General features: G+C 31.9%; 1 protein-coding gene across 1 annotated transcript in view; it reads right to left on the reverse strand.

The window, feature by feature from the left end:
* Positions 1-2,735: 2,735 nt before the first annotated feature.
* The window catches only part of LOC132708051 (serine protease inhibitor dipetalogastin), a 60,503-nt gene continuing 40,083 nt past the window's right edge, over positions 2,736-23,155 (reverse strand). Inside the window, exons 2-9 of the mRNA XM_060680155.1 lie at positions 22,895-23,026; positions 21,083-21,230; positions 20,214-20,375; positions 13,274-13,417; positions 11,368-11,529; positions 8,219-8,497; positions 6,195-6,371; positions 2,736-4,588 (exon numbers count right to left, since the gene is read on the reverse strand). Coding sequence (XP_060536138.1) covers positions 4,354-4,588; positions 6,195-6,371; positions 8,219-8,497; positions 11,368-11,529; positions 13,274-13,417; positions 20,214-20,375; positions 21,083-21,230; positions 22,895-23,026 — 1,439 coding nt within the window. The 3' untranslated portion in view covers positions 2,736-4,353. The remainder of the gene's footprint in view (positions 4,589-6,194; positions 6,372-8,218; positions 8,498-11,367; positions 11,530-13,273; positions 13,418-20,213; positions 20,376-21,082; positions 21,231-22,894; positions 23,027-23,155) is intronic.

The following is a 23,155-nucleotide window of genomic DNA, read 5'->3' on the forward strand; positions in this document are numbered from 1 at the left end:
TATCTCTGGTGCAAAGAGTTTATATGATTTTAGAACTCAAATTTATTTTTCGTGAGTGCCGTGCATAAATGTGTCAGTACCGTGAAACGAAAAATTTTAAATTTGTTTCTCGTTCGTGACGCTTTGAAGTTGTAGTAAAATCCTTTCAGGCTTTTATTTTTACAGCAAAATAGGTTAATAATATGCATAGAAAATTAAAACGCCTAGTTTTAAAATCATAGTAAAAACTTAACAGTTAGAATTTGATGTTTTTGAAATGTCTTTAAATTTCCCATATATTTTCGAAAACCTATATAAAACTGATAAATTGACGTCAACAATAAAGTATTTGTTATATTCTTGGTAAAAATCACACCCTTCATAAAAAATACTATATAGCGTACTATTGAAATGAAATCATAATTTAACTATTAAAAAAAATATATTAAGTATTCTACTAACGCTACAAAGGATTGGCGAATTATTTTTGATCAGGACATAAATTATGTTAACATATGTTCAGATGTGAAAAAACTGATCAAGCGGTCTTTGTCTGCTAATACGACAAATAATTTCTGATGAACTTTTGGTATAAACATTGAAATTGAAAACTCTAAAAACAGTCTAATCCATTACTAGTCAATCAAATTTAATAGTCCTTTTACAAAAGAAAATGGCCGGTGAAAACAAAATCCCAAAGTTGACCTTTCCTAACATCGTATTTATTGCTTATTAATTTACACTGTATTCTGGTATTATTATCGGCGTATAAAAATAAAAATAAATTAATTGATTTTTATATTTTTCGATAATTGTCTTAATCAAGAGCGCTGTTATCCTGTTCGAAAAATATTTTCGACTTAAAAAAAGATATCAAGCTACGGTTTTAGCAGGCTATTTAAGTTATTATTTAATTAAAATTTAATCAATCAGAAACATAGATTTTATTACTTCAGATAAAAAATACAAAAATCAGATCTCGTTAAACTATTAGGTGTCCTGTTGGGCATATTTGTTCACCCATATTGACCAAGTATTCTTATTAGTAGAACTTAAAGATACAGTATCCCCGGGTATATATCGGTTAAGATATGGGACGGTTCGGCTCATGTCCATTAAAGTTTTTTTTTAGTATTAGGATTTTGGAAGTGACCTTACTTCTTTGATCTTCCATACATCAACATCAACTTGATAGTTTGTATGTCACATAATCAGCAAAGTGCTCTTAACAACTAGACTTTAATCTACATGGGGTCCCGAAATTAGTGGATCAAATAACATCATGTCCTACGCCGAAAATAAATCCTAGATTTCCATAACGCCCCTAACGGAGCCTTATAACGTTAAGTATAATTCGTAATTCCGTATTGAATGGGAAACAATGAAAAATAAGCAATTTATTGAAACAACTCGACCCATCAATTTGATTGCATAATGTTAACATTCTTACACCCTGTCCAAAGTGAGCTAGTGTTAACAATTTCTGCCAGATCATTTTTAAGGAAATTCAAGTAAGTAAGTAATTTAATTTACTTGGCAAACTAAAAGAAATTATTAACGTAATTGATTGAAAACCTGAAGTCTTCTAACAGACCTCGGATTCTTTTTACTCCAGAAGTGTGCGATGTGAGTGTTAAAAGCTTTATCTCTTGGCAATGTTGTCTTGCAGACCATATCATTTTGTTCAAAATATCTTGATGATTCAGAATCCACTGTCAAAATTCTGTACTTCTAGATGATGATAGTTTCTGCATGTGGTTCATTCTAAAGCTAAAAAATTATTTACCTACCTCACAAAATATATCAGTAAACAATACTTTTAGGAAAATTGGTGATATTTGCCAGGTGTAATTATGCTATTTGACGATCTTTCTCCTTTCTTCTCCTCCGCCTCTTTTCTTCCTTGCGCCTGAGATCGATTCAATTTCAATTATCAATTCTGTTTCAAGGTCTACTTCAATCAATGAAGTGTGCCTATTTCTCATAAAAGAACATAACTTTTTCGATTTTATAAGAAAAAAGTCTAAAAATCATCCAACAACAACCAACCAACAAAAGTTATTGTAGTTTTTATTACTTATCCCGGCAAAAGTTACGCCCCTGTCCAAAATTTGACATTTATAATTTTAGAATAAGATGCCAAAAAAAAAACTGTTTTAGCTATAAAACAAAAAAAAATCATTCCTTTTGGCCCACTAATTTCGGGACACCCTGTATATAATATTCTGATAAATCGGTTTAGTAACATAACGAACATAAATCTAAAGAAATTTAAAGCTTTAGAGTAGAAATGTTACCTGCTAGTTTAATTTTATTTATTTTTTTTTCATATTTTAAGTTTTCATTGAATTCGCTTTGTTTCGTGCTGAATTAATCAGTAAGTTAATAGTAGTTTGTGCAACAAGTGCGGTAAACGGCATTTGACTCACGAGTGTTTAATAAACGAGTAACTTAAAAGCATTACCGAACGTGTTGCATACTATACTTTTTGTATGACTATTGGTTTTAGGTATATTTTTGTAAAACAACACGAATACATGACCGTTAGAATTGACAAACGTCAAATTTAAATGTTAGTACAGTGTATAGTTGGGTTTCTTCGAGAAGGAAGTAGAAAAAGATAATTATTATTATTTTTATTATTATTATTATAGTATTCTTTTGCAATTATGGTTAGGAGTCAATAAAGAAAATAAATGTAATTTAAAAAATAATTTATTTATAACATTAAAATATCTATCAATAAATATCAGCATAAACCATTATATTAGACTTCATAGGAATAAATAAAAAATAGTAGTTCTAACATATTGGCACCACTTTAGCAAGCTTTTTAAAACTAGATTTTATAAATTTCTGGAAGAAATTTGGGTTGTACCTATATATCGGAAACAATAACCATAACATCACATTATTCTACATTCTACAGTCGCTTATTGACATATTTTATATATGAAAGTCTATATGTACGTACGGGTTGAGAAAGTCTCTGTGCTTAGTATATTCGCTTTCAATTCAATTGAATTCAATTCCAATTTAGCCTGCCGCTGTTTCAAGTTATCGCGTTCAAGAAATACTTTGTCAACAGTCTGTACGACACTATCACACTTAAATAGTTTCGGATATGCATATCTGTGCACAATTAGTAAATTTGCACGTAACTTAACTCGTCCTCAGTTTTATCTTTTCGAGATAGTTGCAAATTTTTGACTCGATTTTTTGTTCTCAGTTTTTCCTTGGCTGATCGAGATATTTGGAAAGATCTCATACGAGGCATTAAAAAATCACAAATATTATTATTATTCATTTTCGAGAAATCGATATAATGCATGCGTTAAATAAAGTTGTACATAAAAATTACGAGACTTTTTCAATTTCGGGCCCGTGAACTGAAAACTTAGTTTGAGATGAGTGTCTCGTTGAATTTTCTTATCAGGAATCGGAATATATAAAATAAAAAATTGAGGGTGACATCTAAGTTTTACGAGGTTTATAAGGTTAATATTATGGATCCAGTTTTGACATAGTTTGGCTGCCATGTCTATCTTTAGCTCTATACACTGGCGAGACCTGGATATCTTGCATGATACACTGTGGAGCGCATTTTTATGTAGTATTGGGTCACACCAAAATAACCCAGTTGTTTTAATAAAAGGTACTTTATTCAGTGAAAAATAATACCATAGAATGTAATTATTATTTATTTTCATAAAAATGTTATCCTTGTCAAAAAAGCACTCCAAGCATAGGAACTTTTCAGTGCACACAAACAAATTCTCCTTGAAATTGAGAATTTTGCTTTTGTTTGATTCATTTTTGTTGTATAAACATTGACCTTTATTATATTTGCACTCGTGAAGATTCAAACGCAACTTTTTGCTAGAAGGTCAATTAAACTTTTTGCCTCAATATTACCGCTTGACGCAATGTTTTATCACCTTCATGGTGGAAATGAGAAACATTGACAACGAGGCATCAACCTGTCTTAATCTGTCTATTCCCATATACGCACGACCTGGAATATATATTTTCAGTAAAAAAACGAAGTGACTTATATGACCCTTCCATTGAATTTATCATGGCAGCCAGAGTGTTAACCGTAGATTTTTCTCAATTTTTCTTCTTCATTGAACTTTTTTAAATTATATCTTGACTGTGATATTTTACGAGACAATATTTTTTTAATAAAATGTCAAATGCATTTCATCAAAAATTTATACAAATGTTTTGTGTTTATTTCTTTATTTACCGCATGTGGCGGAGAAAACCAATAATAATGGTTTCAAAGTAAAGCGCCAGGGACTAAGTGTAGGTTTTGATTTGTTTTTGATCGAACCTCGTATGCCATCAATTGCCGCGTCCGCCCGAGGCCGATCAATACAGGTAGTTCTTGGGTATCTCATTGATGGGTTCGGCGCAGGTGCCCATATTCTTCAGCGTCACCAGCGACCTAGACCGACAATGTTCGATCTCCAAAAAGCAGGTGTTGCTGTACGTCTTGTTATCGGTACCGCAAACTGGGTCGTAGTAAGTCGGGCAGATCTTCTGGCAGCCGCGGAACAGGAACCCGGACAGGCAGCTCTTCATGGGGACCACGAAAACGTGTTTCCTGAAAATCGAGGTCGGAATTTTAAATTGTGTTTTGCTTCATCGGATTTAACGAATTGAGTACAGTATTTAATAGATATATGTTTATTTACTCCTTTACAAAAAATAGAAGTTTAAAACAAAAAATGATCGGAGAAGCAGACGATATTTTGCTTGTACGCGATAAACGTACTTAGAAATTTTTATATTTTAAAATTCACAGACACAAAAGTGTACGACAAGTCTAATACGGTCATAGTCTAAATTACGGTCACACTAAGTTGCATGCACTAGAAAGTTTGTGAATGAAAGTAAGTGACGGCAACGTTACTACAGGTAATTATTTGGAAAAAAATATTATATTAATAATTACATGATGTAATTATAGACATGAGTAGATAAAGAGATATTGATTATTTTAAGATTAAGCCATTAAAAACATATATAGGATATGGAATAGAAAACTTGTAATAAATATTGTTTTCTAAAAAAAATCTACTATTTTGCCAAGAACTGGCGGAAATCAAACTATAAATCTAATATTAAATATTAAGGTAGGTTAACTAGCTATCTCTCTACCTGCTACTCTCGTAACTCTTGACAATCCTCGTAGGTATATGGCTAAAACCACTAGGCTTTGCATTTCAATAATTCGATTTATAACTCCTTTGCATTAAGAAACCCAGCATAGTTGGGTTATTTTAAGTAAATATCAGGGTTTTATCTATAGTTAGGATGTTTTGTGATAATTGGCAGAAATATATCTTGTCTTTTATCAAAGACATATTTATTTAAGTTATATCTCAAGAGAAAAATAAATGGATGCTCAACTAGTTTTCAATGTGCTTGGTGTGGGGCATAGTTTTGAAAGTATATTTGTCCAATTGTTTTCTAATCGTTTGGTAAATTTTTTAAGCCCTAGTTTGGTGACCTATTGATAGAGGTTTGACAGAGATACAGACGATAAATGCATTGACTGTTAGAGTTTGGATACAGTAGAACATAATGTTTTTGAGTGCAATAAATGGGAAATGTATAAAAACGAGGCGGCGAGCAAAAGTGGACGTAAATTGACTCCAAACACGATTATTTTGAAATTAGTACCTAGGAAGAAAAATTGTCAGATTATCTTAGTTATGGTAAAGAGTATTATGTCCCGAATAGACTGCCAGGTGTGACTGATGTCATATCTGACGACGGTTCCGGTCACACTTAGAAGCTAACTTGGAGACTTTTTAGTGGGTAGACATGAAGGCACGGTACCACACTACCCACGGTGGGCCGGCGTGCATAAAGCAGTTCCTCTAAGCAAAAAATAACTAGATTATTTCTAATTTTACAATAACTTATATTTTATATTCTATCAAACATTAGAAATAAAAAAAAGCATTCAACTGTTTTTTCTGCATCCGCGATCTCATTCACCATGGAAACTACTAATACCTTACTAATTTAACTAACTTCCTTGCTCTATTGATAAAAAACATAGAAAAAGTTCGCATTTCATTTGGTTCATCATGTGGAATACCTAGGAAATTCTATAGAATATTATATCTCAAACTGTACCCGTAACATATATACCAGTTGTCATAACATGTATTAGATGCTTCCAATTTTGCAATACTCACCCGCAATTATTTTGTTTCATTTCGCATTCGTTCTGGTATATTTTATTGTCGGATCCGCAAACGAACTTCTTCTCGTCCGAACATTTTTCGTTACACAAAGCGGTGGTTCTGCAATGGTGTGGTGGGACCTCGATCACCAATTGTCCGCAAGTTTCTTTTTTCAGGTGACATCTTGATCTAAAAATATCGATTGATTTATACTAAGTAATACTAGTCGGAATGCAGTTATAACTTCGTTCCTTTTTACTAAAATTAATGTTTAATTTTAACGGTTCAAAGAAAATTCAATTTGGAAAGAACATTTAAAATTTTCAAATTCATATTTTTTATTTGGGATATTGAATAAGTTTTGTTTATATAAAAAATATCAATTACACCAGTACCTTCATCGATATATGCAACTAGAGATCACGGGTCAATGCAACGGCAACAAACAAGTTGATTAATAAAGGAAATAATTAATTTCGGCATTCATCATTGTAAGTGGCAAATAAAGCACAAAAGCTCGATTACTCTGGTTTGCGTCCTTTAAAATTGGTATGTGCGGTTAGATATAACTTGTAATAATTGTATTGTACTGGATTTAAAGTCCTGGTTTCGAGAGCAAGTGCCTGAGAATTAAGAAAAATTTAATAGCTATCCAGTGTGTTAATTAAATATGTGGCTTAACTTTAAGGATTTTTTTATTTACATTATTGTTGGACTTTTATTTTTATAAGTGTTTTTTTTCTGAAAGGGTAACAAAGTGTTGACTAGCGTAAACAATCACATATTATTTCCACTTGTTATTATGAATCACAATTATTTTGTATTTTGCTTTGAGGTTATACATGTTGTTGTTATATTGCAGCAAAAGCAATACACATCCTATTACATATTAGATATAGATATATAACATTTACATGAAAGATTTCAATTGAATGATGTCAGCAAAATGGCCTAAAAGTTTTAAGTGGCTTTTATCAACATAATCGAAATATTGGTTATACAATAATAAAACAACACCCTAAGCTTAAAGCTGTGGAACGTTCGAGTGATGAGAGAAGCGGGGTGTTTATAAAATCATCATATGCTATTAGCAGAAATTCATTTTTTATACAAAAATCAATCCAATGCATTGCTTACGCACAATGTCCCTACCAGAAACAATTTTCTTTAAATGTGTGGATGGATATTGTTGGCGACAATTTAATTGTTATTTGCTTTTTAACATTAAGATTAAACGGCGTATCTTACTTCATCTTCAACAAGAATTGTCCGTACTACCAAAAATCAAATCGTAAATGCTTGCGAAGAAATAAGAAATAGACCTGGAATTTTCGCTCCAATTCGTCGTTCAATATTTCGTCAAGTGAGAAGGTGTACGGAAATGAATGTTAAAGAATTTAAGCAGTTATTATAGTGTACTTTATATCATCGACGCCACTTTGCTTAATAATTTTAATCTATTAGTGCTAAATTTGCTTCTTAAGTCGTCAAATAACGTTGCCAAATTTCAACAGAATTAAGTACATTTTTTTTTAGATATTAATAACATTTTTCTTTTCAATTTAACATGAACACCCATATTCACAAAAACTTCTCTTTATATTTTTTAAAAAGCAATCGTCCTCTAAAATATTATCGTCTATTTTTCGAACACTGTATATATTACTTTTTACAAAACTTCTAGATTGCTCCTGCGTCGGTTTTTGCTGTCAGCTCTGAAGAAGCCAACAGGATGATTGACGAAACATCAGCAAGTTCGACTAAGCAAAAACCGACGCAGAAGGAATCCAGGAGTTTCTTTAAAAAAAAAACCCTCTATATTATATTGTGATGTATAATGTAAATATTTTTTACAGTTTTCTGATAATCGATTTAAATGTAACTTCCGTGGTGTCAAAATAGATACCTGTTTTAAAATTATTCAAATATAAATTCTGTGGAATTCGACGCGTCAAGTGAAAGATAAGTTTAAGATCTCCATACAAATCATTTTGAAAATAAGAAAATTTGGAATTTTACATTTAAGACATGCTTACCTGTAGGCATTACCGTCACTTCCGCATACAGGTTCATTTTCGCCGGAATCATCACATTTTTCAGGGCAAGCGTCCTCTTCCAGTTGCGTGCAATTACCTAAATGCGCGAATTGCACCGCCTTCATGCAAGTGGCGGAATTAAGGTGGCATTGGTTCGTGTAAGTTTGAGCGTCCGTGCCGCAAACGGGGTCCAAGTCATTCGAGCATTTTATTTTCGAGCACTTCGATATGCGCGCCTTGCATTTTTCGAAGTCTACTTTCGCCACCCTGCGAATATTGCTGAAATAAATGTGATCTGATATAAAGGCAGTTTTTGTTATATACGGGGTCTATTAATTGGAACTAAAAACTGGTAAAACGCGAGACAAATGTAATTTAGTTTTCACGATTTTAAGGAGAGTGTCAAATACACGGTGTTATTGAAATTACATTATATAATTTTAAAAAAGTGTATCAAATACGGTGGAATGAAATAATGACAGCAAAAGCCAGGTTAAAAGATTTGGCCGATTTAATCATAGACATATATTTTGTCTACTAACGTTCTAAATGATTCTCGATTAATTCACATAAATTCAGAGTACAAAATAGTATATTATGCAACAAGTGTTTTTAAACTGAATTTGAGTCACGAGTGACTTATAGTATATTACGCCGTAAGTGCCGGAAACGGCATTTGAGTCACGAGTTGGTTTGGCACAAGCGGAGCGAGTGTTTAATAAACGAGTGACTTAAGAAGTTTACCAAACGTGTTGCATACTACACTTTTTCTACAACCGTTAGTACTTGGGCAGATTTTATCAAAACAACACGAAAATCTCGGGTAAAATCTCCGAAAACATCTGCTTGCTCCCAAACCCGCGAGGTAATATCCTGGAAATATCCGAAGTGAAACGGATCTGTGGGACAAGAAACCCACGTGGTAAAGTGACGCTTCCCGCACGCTAGATTGGTGTATAATTAGGTATTTTACAGAAGGAAGTAGAAAAAATAAGTTTATCAAATTGTTGCATACTATACTTTTTCTAGGTTCATTAGTTTTTTGGTAAAACTACACGAATACATTTTCTGACACGGCCGTCACAATTGACAAACGTCAAAATTCAAGCCGTTCGGTAACATCTCCGAAAACATCCGATTGCTCCCAAACCCGTCTCATAATATGGGAAACGAAATTTACTGTTACTGTTAACAAAATTTGTTTATGGACAAACGGTTCTTGATTAACATTAGGTACAAATATTGCTAAACACCAATGCACGAAAAATAGTTTAGTTCAAAAAATCCAAATTGCACCTACTTTTTCTTTTAGCGCCATAAAAGTATAAAAAAGTGATTAATCAATCGAGAATTAACATTGCACATTACATTATATTGTCTGATCTTGCGCATAAGCTTACCGCAGTGTTCTCTAACGGCGATGTTTTGCGGCTCTGTTTTGATTTTACTTGAATATGGTCCGGTCTTTAGAACGTAGATAGGGCGGTAAGTATTCCTCAAAAAATAATAAAATTAAACTGTAATTCACCGGCTCCTTAAAAATAGTTTTAAACCTATTTACACGTATTAATTGCTCTCCTGTTATTTATTAAGATTTCATTAAATTGTACACATGTAAATAAGTAACCAGTGGTAGTTTCATTTTATTCAGTAGACAAATTTAAACCAATCAATCAAAACTGTGTGTTCCGGGAACTATGCATTTAAATCAGATGTCAGCAGAAGTGCATTTATTTGTGCAGTATTTGTTATTCTTGTAATTTAGTATATCTATATAACTACAATTGTTCGATTGTCGATCTAATAAATTGGGCAATCTAAGATTTTTGTTTCTTGTTATAAAGAATAATCCGAATCATAACAACATATATAAACTTTACTGTTGGTTATAGCCTAGATAGTTTATATCAGAGTTTTTATCAAAACTAATATTATTTCAGATTTATTTGTTATTTTTGATGCAGTCACTACCCGCAGGATCAAATTTTGACTGATTAATAAAAAATGTTTTTCTATAATAGTGATACTATATTATAAATATTTTAAAGTAAATGGGAATTTAAACAAATTTTTTATTTAACTTTTTTTCAAATTTTTTATAGGTTCTGAGATAAGGAATATTCTCAGCTGTGCAAAGTTATTGAGTTACAGCGACATGGAAAATGTGCCGGAAATGAATTTCAGAAATACGAGATTGATTTTAGTTAAATAAAAAGATATCAATGAAATATTTTATGTCTATCATTTCAGACTAGTTTGTCCTTTTCAAAATCATTTAAGAGAAACTAGTATAGAGAGATAGATAAGCATTTGCACCTGTCAAAGTTGACATTTTTAATCCTATTTGGTAAAAAATTAGGTTATTTTTGAAAATATCGAAAATTTTCATTGGAGAATGTTGTTTTTTTTGTTTTATTTCTTACGAATGTACCAATTTTTAAAAAATCAACACATTTTGTCCAACCTAACATTTTAATCACACGACGAAAGCAGAATTGAACGATTTCTTCCGAAATAGTTGACAGTACTCGGTGTGTCTCTGAGATACAAGCAATCGACTATGGTACGCTACGGAATGAAAAAATGAAGGTTAGTTGGAAAACACGAAAAAAAAATTATACGGTTTCGTTGAGAACTGGCGCATTAGTAGAAAATTAAAAAAGAAACGATTTTGTCAATGTCAATTTTGACAGTTAAAGGAAAATATTTAAAAACATTCCCACCTCAGTAAAATATCTAATTATAAACCGATCTAGCGTGCGCAAACCGTCTCACTTTATCACGTGAGTTTCTTGTTAGAGATTTGGTAAACTTTTTAAGTCAAATGACGTTTACCGCATAAGACACTATTATTTGTTATTTTTGATGCGCAAACTACCCCCAGGATCAAAATTTGCCTCAATAATAAAAGATATTCCCTTATTATGAGGTGACGCTGTATAGGAATATAATATTTTAAAAGTAAACCAGAATCTAAACAAATTTTGTGTTTAGCTTTTTTTGATTTTTCTTATGGGTATATTCTCATAACGCTGTGAAAAGTCATTGAGTTACAGCCCCATGGCAAGTGTACCAATTTGAAATAACTGTAGTATCACCATCGTACTTGTATTAATATGTATGCTCTGGATGTACGTAAAATTGGTTACCCGCAATTTAACATTTTCAGTTCACACTCGCTCTTGTAGATGTATCCGTCGGAACCGCATGTGGGCTTTTCGATTTCGTTGGCGCATTCCAACGGGCATGTCGTGCTGGCAGTTCGTTCTTGTGCCGCGCAGAACGCCATTGGCACTTCGAACACGTGTTTGCTGCAAAATAAGCATAAGTTATTTAAAAAGCGCTTCACCTGGTTGTCAAGAAGAGAAAGTTGATCATGTGAATTCATACAAATCTGTTAATTTGTAAACTTGTAAATCACATTTTCACCCTGGTTTTCAAGACCTGCAATTTTGATTCAAAGTCCGCTATTCATATCCACCTGTGGCATACCACCACCATCCACCACCGTGGTAGGGCCACCATCATGTGGCGTTGGTTCAATGTCTACAGCTTAATGGCTTTAAGAGTTATGAAAAATAAGAAAACTTCTACAGACTGTGGAACTTGTACATACATTTTTTTTCTGGATTTCCTCTGCGTGGGGCATTGATTCTGACGTTTCGCTAAACATACTAGTGGCTTCTTCAGAATACTGTCTGAAAGGGGCGACACGAATGGAAGGGAAGATGTTAATGCTTCAAGAACGGTCGATTTTTGAGGTAGATTTTAAAAGGATGTTTGATGAGTTTGATAGCCTTTCGATTTTGTTTTGGTGTTATTTTAGTCCGGTTGTTATTTTTTTCAAATGTTCTCCGATTTATTCTTTGCTACAGCTACACGAGCTTTGATTTGATAGAGGCTCTTTGGAGTTTGAATTTTAGTTTTAAAATGAGTCCCAATTAAATATTTTCTAATTATACACATAAATGTGCAAACCATTACTAACATTTTCCACTAAAGAACTCAATTCTGCGGCTAAATATCATTACATTATGTTTATTGTTAGACTAAAGAAATATTATTTTTTCAATCTGAATCTCAATATTTGAACGGTCATACTCAATTGAACCCTTTCGAACCATTTTCCGTGCCGCCTCTTCTTTGTTGCAAACAGGTGTTTAGAGTATCTGTTTACTTTGGATTTTTTTTTGGTGTTTTAAGTATTTTCATGTCTTTCATTGATTATTGCATATTTACTTTATCTGTTCATTAAAGTAAATATTATTATTTAACGTATTTCTTAGTCCAAAGCATATTTCATATTATAATATGTTCAATGAAAGCAGAATTATTCTGCAATTGATCATAAAATGATATAAAGTCAAAATTTTTAACTTGATCTTATCAATTTTTTTACATCCTCTTGTAAGATAAAGCAATTGTCAAATTATTAATTATATTCTTGTGCTTCCACGTCTGGCATAAGTATGTATATACCCTGTATATGTATATGTATATGGTGAAATGGCACTGTGTTGCCAATAACCTTACATCATTTAAAATTTACAGCCGAAATCCACCGGCAAATCAGGAGATTTAAGTGATCAGTTTCAGAGGCTCCTAATTATTTTGAAATAAGTAAAATCAAGAAATTGTAAAATTTGACAAAATCACTAACTAGGAACTAAGCTTTGATTGATTTTTGATCGAAAATATAAAATACCAAGATGGTATTTCCGCAGTTTTGAATTTTATGTAACTGATTAGTAAATTGTGGACACCTTGTAAACCATAAATCCTAATTCTTAATAAGAAATTAGAAATTAGAAAAGAAGGGCGGTTATCAGATGTCCAAAATGATTAAAAGGTGCAAATTCAGAATTCTTAAAATAATCATGATGTCTAAGAAACCATTAAGATTAAGGAAACCCGAAACAATTCATCATGAAATTTTGTCAGGTATGCAAAAATGAATTAATAAATGTTGCATTTAAAATAAATCAATTTATAGCGATATACAATTCCGCAGTAGTGAGAGTTGCCCTGTATAGTTTCATATCCACATTGCCTTACCCGCAATTTTTAACTTTCATCTTGCAGACGTTCGTGTAAATTTTACCGTCCGATCCGCAGGCAGGTCTAGCATTCCTCCAACAGGATTCTCTACAATGTCTGGTCGTTTGGCAGTATTTTCGGTTGGTTTTGACCACCCCCTGTCTGAAATACCGTCAATTTTTAGTTCTACAGAAAATTAAGTCATTTTCTTTTAAAACGCGTAACCAGAATAGGAGATATTTATAGCGGCAATTTTTTTCTCTCCAAAAAACAACGTGCAATCATTTAATTATGACATATTAAAAATAGGACAATAGGATAGGATAGGATAAACAATAAGATAATAGACAAAGTGCGCATTTAAACTTAACCATGTTTATACAAAGAAAACAAATAAACAGTCCTTATACAAACCATTGTTATAAAATCGTTCTCATTATCAGAAATAAATATTATTAACCTTTCTTTGAAATTAAGGAAATATAAATCTTTTAAAAAACCTATTGCTAACTTGTTAACCAATTTTGGAGCTTTATGTGAAAAAGATCTTTGAAATAATGCTGTGTTATGTGGAGGTAAAAGTTGCAAATGTTGTTTTTTGTTTTAGTAGCTCCTTAAGAGATACAAGCTTTTTAGACAAATAAGATGTCTAATTGGATTTTACTGTTTTGTGAGCAAGGTTGATTTCGATAAGAAAATTAAGCCGTTGATATTAAGTTAAATGTTTATACAAATTTAATACAAAGGTTTTAAGGGCATTTTTATAAACCAAAAACCAGTCTGTTTTTCCCCAGAATATTTGCCGTAATTGCTTTCCTTTCGAGATAGAGGGTGTTTTAGAAAAAAAATCTTTCAATTAATTACTCAAATACCTCGAATAAATAATTTAAGGCTAATTAGGAATAAATAATGCCCCTTAGAACCGGAAAAAAGCGTACCCACTTTTATGAATATTATTTTTATCAAGGATGTGTCTCTCCCACAGAACGGAACCTTGGAACTGAACAATATTCAAGAAATCCTTTAGTGTCAGGAATATGATTATCTGGGCACTACATTTGACAGCATGGGGACAGCCAAAAATGTAATCGGAGCTCTGAACCGAATACCATGGAGAAAAGAAATAACCAGGAAACGAAAATTTAATATCTATGAATTAATGGAATTAAGAAAAAGTTTAGACAGTTGAAATGGATGTAATTAGCAGATCTATGTGCATTTCACGAAGAGAAAGAATAAGAAACGATATAAAACAACGGATGAGAATAGAAGACACGATAAATATCAAAAAGAAGCAACTTATATGGTAGTGGAAAAAATGTTAAATCTGCAGTGGCCTCAAAGAATATTCTATTGGCAACCAATAGGCAGAAGAGAAAGAGGGATGCCAAAACTAGAGTGGCAGAAAACCATCCATAAATGCACAAATGCATGAAAATATGTGTGCCAGAGTAGGATCGGTTTCCTGACGTTTCGCCAAAATTTCTTTTAGCATCTTCAGAGGCTACGCATAATTTATTCAACAGTTTTAAATTTTTACCTTACAAAGGTCTCCACAGACGGATGTAAGTCTCAATGTGTGGATGTTTCAGAAACATAAAAAAAATGTTGAGGCCCCTTTTGCCCTTTTAGCAGTACATTTTCTAAATCACAAAGATTTCAAGATACAGAATTAAAATTTTTAGAAAAAAAAGTTTTATTTTCAGTTTTCGCTGATTCAGAAACAACTTGTCACGCTTACTTGTCACTTATCCGCATTTGATGTTACGTTAATTAATGAACGTTCATCAGCAACATGCAGCATTCTGTGTTTGAGTAAAATTTGGTTCGTAGGACATCTGATTGCAGAATACTGCAACGTATCCTTTAATCGTTTTTTTCACATTGTTTCTATGAACTCTGCGTTTTTAACTACCTAATCATGCATCTGTTACTTTTTAAAATTAATGTTTTTTTTTACGTTCATGTGTTCTTTATGCGGCACTTCATATATAGCTTCCCATGTTTACATAATGATTCTGCCCATATTGCAGCGGTAAATTTCAAATCTTGTTAGATTCGTCCAGTCGCTCAATATCTTAGGGTTGTAGTTAATCGTTAGTGTACACTTATTGTCGGTTTCATGATTGTATTGTGATGTATCAATAGATTTATCATCTTCAATACTAGCGAATAAGTGTCGATTCTCAGTTCTGCCAATGGGATAATGCGGAAAAACATTTATCGCTGCAGAAGTCAATTTTTGCATCACCTGTGGTAGATTTTATTTTTTTATTCTTCATTTTGAACACTTGGCAACGTTGTCAATTACATCCTTGGACATCATTCATATAATAAGCAAAAACTGCGGATTTTGCACGCAGAATGAGCGCACGTTTTTGCATGCACGTTTTTGGATTCGCATACATCAACGCGGATATAAACGTCCGTCTGTAGGAGCCTTAAACACGAAAAAATGGAACGTTTTCAAAAAATCAGTAGCGTATCATGAGTTTAACTATCAGGATCAGCGAAAACTGAAAATAAAACTTTTTTTTCTAAAAATTTTAATTCGGTATCTTGAAATCTTTATGGTTTAGAAAATGTACTGCTAAAAGGGCAAAAGGGGCCTCAACATTTTTTTTTATGTTTCTGAAACGGTTTCATAAAAAATATTGAATATCAACTTCTATTAGTTAGCATTGGCATGGCATTGGCATTGGCATTTGGCCTCAGGCTTTTTTATGGGGATCATTTAATGAATAAAAATGGTATATTTTAAACATTTAGCCATAAAAAGGTATCCCTGTTTTAAAGTTATTTGAGGTTTTAACAAGTAATGCTGACATTGAATTGAGGTGGCTTTTTGATGAAAATCCATTTATCAAAATAAATAAGAACTAAAAGTTCAGATTTTCACGAAATTATGTCTTATGACATGACAATTGTCTCGACAACACCGTGTCTTTATCAAATGTAATATTTACAAAGTACCTGCTACTATATATACCAAAAAATGACCATAAAACCTTAATTAATTAATATTAATTAAATAATTAAAATAATTAATTAATATTAATTATATAATTAAATTAATTAATTAATATTAGTTAATTAACTAAACTAATTAATTATTATTAATTAAGGTTTTATGGTCATTTTTCGGTATATATAGTAGCAGGTAGTTTGTAAATATTACATTTGATAAAGACACGGTGTTGTCGAAACAATTGTCATGTCATAATATATAATATTCATTTTTTTAATTAAATAATTAATATTAATGAATTAAGGTTTTATGGTCATTTTTCGGTATATATAGTAGCAGGTAGTTTGTAAATATTACGTTTGATAAAGACACGGTGTTGTCGAAACAATTGTCATGTCATAATATATAATTTCGTGAAAATCTGAACTTTTAGTTCTTATTTATTTTGAGTAATGCTGACCGTTAATTTAAGTTAATAAATTATTTTTAGGCAATTTTCATGCGGGACAACGGGAACAAGGATTATTTCTATTGCGAAGTAAATATATCTCAAATAATTTTAAATTTATATTTAGTTTCCTAAACCGTTAAAGAAATAATAAACACATAAATTTTTGGGTCAGCATTTTCATAAACATATTTATCAACCAAACTTACGTTACTTTTTTAATCTGTTTCAATCTTACATCACACCGCTTCCATCCCGTGATAAAAGTACCGTAAACACTCGAAGTTCTTCATAAAGTTGACGTTTTAAAGAGAAGTAATGAATGAAAAGTAAGAAAATAAATTAAATATAAAGCTTGTTAGGTTTTAACCATCTATTTTGATTTTAAAATATTGTTTCTACTCTCTACTGTAGAATACTTATACACGAATCAAAAGTGTGCAAACTGTCAATTTAAGTCGTCAACTTTGTTATTTGTAGTACTTGGCCAACAGTGAATTGTAAAATACATGTTTATGCATATAAGCTCTCTTTGTTACAAATTGTAATGGATGTACATCGATACCCATGTGTAAAACTCAAAACATAGACAAAGACGAAATTATATGCAGGCGACAACGATAATTGAGACAGTTTCAAAAGGAAAAGAGGAATACCTATTATCTGGACGAAACTTTCGTAAATCAAGGATATATCGTTGGCTTGGCAGGATAAAGATTGTATTCTATTTTCAAATCATTCTTACTTCTAAATACGTTTGTATTTAGTTGATCCTTGAATAATTGATATGTTAATTATCTTAAATTATCTTATAATTTACTATCTATAGTAACTCCGCTTTTATTTACCAAAATAGTCTTCTTGTTGATTTCAAAATAGTGTAACCCTAATTTAGAAACGATTCCAGACCTTCCAGGTCTTAAAAACTGAAATACGGAAAAACTACCATAGCAATTTTTCTGAATTTTAAGTTGTGCACCCTGTTGTTCCAAATTTTCATTTTATTACTCTCTCGAATTACGAAACTAGGTATAGCAGACCAGATACACAAGTTTTGTAAAAAAAATATAACTTGTCGGACACTACATTGGTTGGATTTCCTTATGGACAGATAATATAAAAATATCCGTCGTTCCTCATTTGTCTTCACGATGCTAGGCTTAAAACGAAATTGTAATTTCTCATTACCCAAAACTTATTATTGTTTTGACAACTTCATTATGGGAACATGTGTCTGCCGCAAATGCGTTTCAGTCGACCGTGGCCAGTACGTCTTCATCTTTATTTCTCCTCTATTCAATTTGCCGCGCAAACTTTAAATTTCGTACCTCCACCATACATCATCTATTCGTTAAATCTTATATTTATGAAACTTTTAACCAGAGAGAAATTTTCGCTATTGATCGATGTGATCAATGATTATAGTATAAAATGTATTTGGGAAACACCATTCGTTTTATTATCGTTCGGAGGTTTATTTTTTAAAAAGTCCAAAAAAGAAAACTTAAAGCATTCTGAATTCTTGCATTTTCTTAATCTTATGTAGAAAGTGGCGTGTGCATATATATATATATATATATATATATATATATATATATATATATATATATATATATATATATATATATATATATATATATATATATATATATATATATATATATAGTGTTTTCGGAGCGCGAGCATTGAAGATGCCAAGTGAGATTTTGGCGAAACCTCTGCAGGATATATATATATATATATATATATATATATATATATATATATATATATATATATATATATATATATATATACATATATATATATATATATTAATGGAATACTCAAGTAAATCGTATTTAGCATTGAAAAAAGTGACTTTGGATTGAAAAGTCGCAGATTTCGCAGTATTTAGCAATAAAACGTTTTTCTATTGGAAAAATGATACGAAGTGGAGATATAACAAAAAAGTACAACACATGTCGGTAAAATTACTCTTATTACTTTAACAGTTGTACGATTTTGTTCATCTTTGCATGTTTCAGCAAATATCAAAATGTTCTCTGCAATTAAACAAATTTACAAAAACTTTTGTGTTAACAACCGGGCATGATTCATATGATAATAATAAAGTAATAATTTGTGTTTTTTGCCATGTTTCTAATCTTTAACATCTACAATTGGGGCATTTCCATTTGAAAAAATGTCTTCGAATGTTTTTTTAATGTAAAATGTTCGTTTTTGATCATCCTGCACTTATTTATTTTCAAAATATCAATACAGATACTTTTATAATGAAATGGTATACACAAAATTGGCCAGAAACGGTACGATTTAGGTCGTGGATATTATATATAAAGTGTTTCTAGAAAGTTCTGACGAATTTAAAAAATATATGTAGGGTAGTCTATTTAAAATAAGAAATTGGTATTGCTCCAAGAACGTATACATAACTATATCATATTTTAGGGTATAGAAAAACTTTTGTCTTTATGTTTTTTTTATATTATTTAGTTTCAATGATCCGTAATTTATCATCTCATAATAAACGGGTCATCGGATATATATTCGAAAATATATATTTTTGTGATAATCCTCGCTTAAATCTGAATCTAATTGCTCATTTTGAAGATTTTCATAAAAATGTCCGATTTCAAAATTTCCAACACATGTTAATATGTTTTTTATTTGGGGATGGTGAAAATAGGCATTATTGTTGAATTAACGATATATCTATGTTAATGGTTCTGTCAAGGTTGACGGAATATTGTTCTTCCTACAGACACTTTGAACTCATTCAATCCTTATGTGTTCAATGGTATTGGAAGCAATGATAGGGAGGAAGCCTTAACATTCTTAACATTCTTTGCTACTTTGTCACAGCCCGTAACTCCCGTTTTATACCAAAAGTCATCCATCTATCCAAATTAAGAAAACTACTGAGGTAATTAACAAACAGCGCATTAATATTTAATCGGTAAAGTCCGGAAAAACACAATAACACCCAATGCTCCCTCCCGGTGGGAATCGAACCCACATCCTCCGGCAAGTAGTTAAGGGTTTTACGTTTTTAATGAGTTCGATAGATTGGCGGCCAGACTATGCTGCTGCTATAATATAGATATTAAATAATAAAATATTTGAATTGCATTTTGAAATACCTTATGCATATTTTAAAAGCTATTTAGGGTGCACCGGGAGTAGTTTTCGATATCATTGAAACAAAAAAAAAACATTGCAGTTATGTTGGAAAATAAAAATTTAATCAATTCGCAATTAGCTACGTTTACGTATATTAAATCATATGCTCGGTGTAAATGACCGTAGAAATAGATGTTATGAGCTTATGAATGTAATATAGATAATGGCTCCATCCAACAAGGAAAAGTAAGACAATTATTTTAAATCCCATAACGCGTATATTAGTCTAACAAAATAGTTAGAAACTCAACGATACACGTAATAACCGTGAAAGTTTTTGCACACGCACTCATAAAAAATTCCCATTATGCCTACACTGTCGTAAAAAGCTGCCTTCGAGCTAACCACACATAGCTTACCCACAGGTTAACAGTTTCATCAAACACGTATTCTTGTAGACGTTCCCATCACTTCCGCAGACAGGTCCGTCTTGAGGGGCTTGTTTGCAGTCGACAGGGCAGTTCTCGCGATGGGCGCTGATGTTATTGCAGGAGCCCAAATGCGACAGCGCTATACCTACACTAAAACAAAGTGGTTCTTCAAAAAAAAAAAAAAAGATGAAATCTGACGACTTGCATTGATAACAGACTAGTAACCCCGTGTTAAGTGTGTTTATTCACACGACAACAGACTGATACTTTTGAATGGCAGTGCTTAATTAAATTATATAACGTGCCATGTGACATTATAATTAAGGCGGAGAATCCGAGAGAGTTCAGGGAAACAAGACAGCTGCCTCGTGTTAACTATGTAGTTTCCTGTAGTTAATCGGTACAAACAGCAAAGCGTATACTGAATGAGTGTAAAACTGTGCAGCAGGTATAAAATTAATAATAACGTATGTACGCGTTGTATTTAAACAGATTAGTTTCCTTTACATGGTCTTGGTCTTGCCATAATAGTATAGCGAGATGATTATTATTCTTGCTAATTGTGATGTTTTTGAGGTGGTTGCACAGTGATACAGATGGCGTTGGTAAGGACACATGAGGGGCCCAGTCCAGCCATCGTAATCAAAATGTGTCAGCCATTGATTCGAAAATATCCAGATTACACGATGGCTTGAGCACAGGGAGGTCCAATCAATAGGTTAAAACATTGAATTGCAATGTTCTAAAACCAATTCAACATATGTAAGCAATAAAAAACAACAAAATGTCAAAAAGGAAAGCCACACTAGAGAACACTTGATTGTAAAATTTCTGTGTGTTAAATATAGGAGACTTACCGACACATTTCCACTTGCAACATGCACCTATTTAAGTAGGTTCGTCCATCTGTGCCACACACCGGATCTTTTTCCGAGCCGCATTTGTGGTCGCATTTCGAGCCGGACGATCTTTGGCATAAACCGGAATCCGAAGCGAGGGTAACTCCTGAAATAATAAAAACTTACATACGCAGCAGATTTGTGTCTCTGTGACCCGGAAGTTGGATTCATTTTGACCTGTATGTTTCGATAGGAGCTAATCAAAACCTTAACCAAAATTGCGTATGCCTGTAATCTAATTTTGTGATGGCCCTAATTCTTTTTAAACGACTTCGCAGGTCAGTAAGTGACTTGCAAAAAGTAAATAATTTATAAAAACGCACTAATGCAAATTTGATTTTTTCTTAAATACTGCGTGCCCGTTTGCCACAAAACAAATTATGTGAAGTAAACCGCTGTTCCTTCACCTATACAGGGTACTGTGCTCTGAAATATTAGAAGCCTTTTTTTTTGAGTCAATTATTCTGTATTTGTGATATTGTAATCAATATCAATTATTTTTATTATTTTTTATTGAATTTTTTGAATTGAATTTAGCAAGGTAATACTATTTGTACGATTAGATATTCTGTGTAGGTTTAGAGGATGTGCTGAAAATCCTTTAACAAAGAATGAGTTAGATTCAAAAAATAATATCTATTATAATACTCACTGCAGCTTGGGCAATAAATACCCAAATTTTGGTAATACTTTTAAAATGATTTGATCTTTTTCTACACATTTAATTTAAAATCTCTTTAAAAACCAAAGAATCAAATACAAATATATAGAACACATATAAAAATTATACAAAAAGCATTTATTTGGTTTTCGTGAGATCTTGATTAACGCGAAGAGGTTTAGTTATCCGACACAAATCTTCGATCAAAAACGTGACGAATTCTAAACAAACCGCACCGAAACTATTTATTTTTAGTGGACCGGGTGCAATTATTATTATTACACTTAATTTGCGGTTTCTGCCACGGGAATTTATTTGTCGTTTCAAGAATTACTGGCAGCATTCTTCAGAACGTTCCACGCCAATTTGCAATTATGGGAGTCGTTTTAAAAATATTTCCAAAAAAAATTTTTAGGTTCCACATATTGTATGGGTTGCGGATTTGCGGACCGCCGTTTCAGTGCTTTTTTTAGATTAAAGAAAAAATTATTTAATGTGAGTTCCATTTAAGGTAAAGGTTTTGGCTCTACACCCACCATTTTATGTATCACTATTAGAAGTCATCTTCAAAATTGTAGTGGAATTGGAAGGCCATATAACAATGACAATTAATATTAATTTACTAGAAGCAGCTCAGTGATACTCTATTCGAGTACAGGGTGTCCCATCATGAGGTACTAATTGGAAGTAATCTTGAGAACTGTATTATAATTTGGACTCTATGTATGTTAGACTTTATGTATGTTGCTTTTAGGGAAAAACTTGTCCTGCCTCTAACATATACGAATATTAAAAGCATACAATCATCAATCAAAAATAGGGACAACCATGGTGATTTAGCATGACAATCTATTATTAAATAATATAAAATAATAATTAATTGTGGTCAATATTTGCCTGGGCTGAAATTTTCGTTTACCTTCTAAACTTATGATAGTAGTAGTGCTGTTGTTTGGTATTTTATACTTTATTGTAAATTATGATTGGGCATGTTCTGGGACAAATAAACATTTTTTTTATGAAAAACACCTAAAAACTGGAACATGTAGACGATGCACTAGGCTGATCGCATATTATATTTTTTATACAATTTTTGTCTCGACGCTCACCTTTTCCGCAAGTCTTCTTTCTCATTTCGCATATATTGGAATAAATAATACCATCCGAGCCGCAGACTGGATCTCCATAGGCGTTTTGAGTACATATTCTAGGACACGATGAATCTCTCACGGCGTTTGTTCCTGAAACAAAAAAAATCATCAGTAAGTTGATTTATCAGTCATCATGAATTTAATTAAATGGTATATTACAAAATAATCACTGATAATGCCATAAGTAATCCATATGCAACAATATCGATTGATCTATGC

This window comes from Cylas formicarius, unplaced genomic scaffold (assembly GCF_029955315.1).
Source record: "Cylas formicarius isolate icCylForm1 unplaced genomic scaffold, icCylForm1.1 PGA_scaffold_10__41_contigs__length_53128322, whole genome shotgun sequence".
In the NCBI taxonomy this organism is placed as follows: Eukaryota; Metazoa; Arthropoda; class Insecta; order Coleoptera; family Brentidae; genus Cylas; species Cylas formicarius.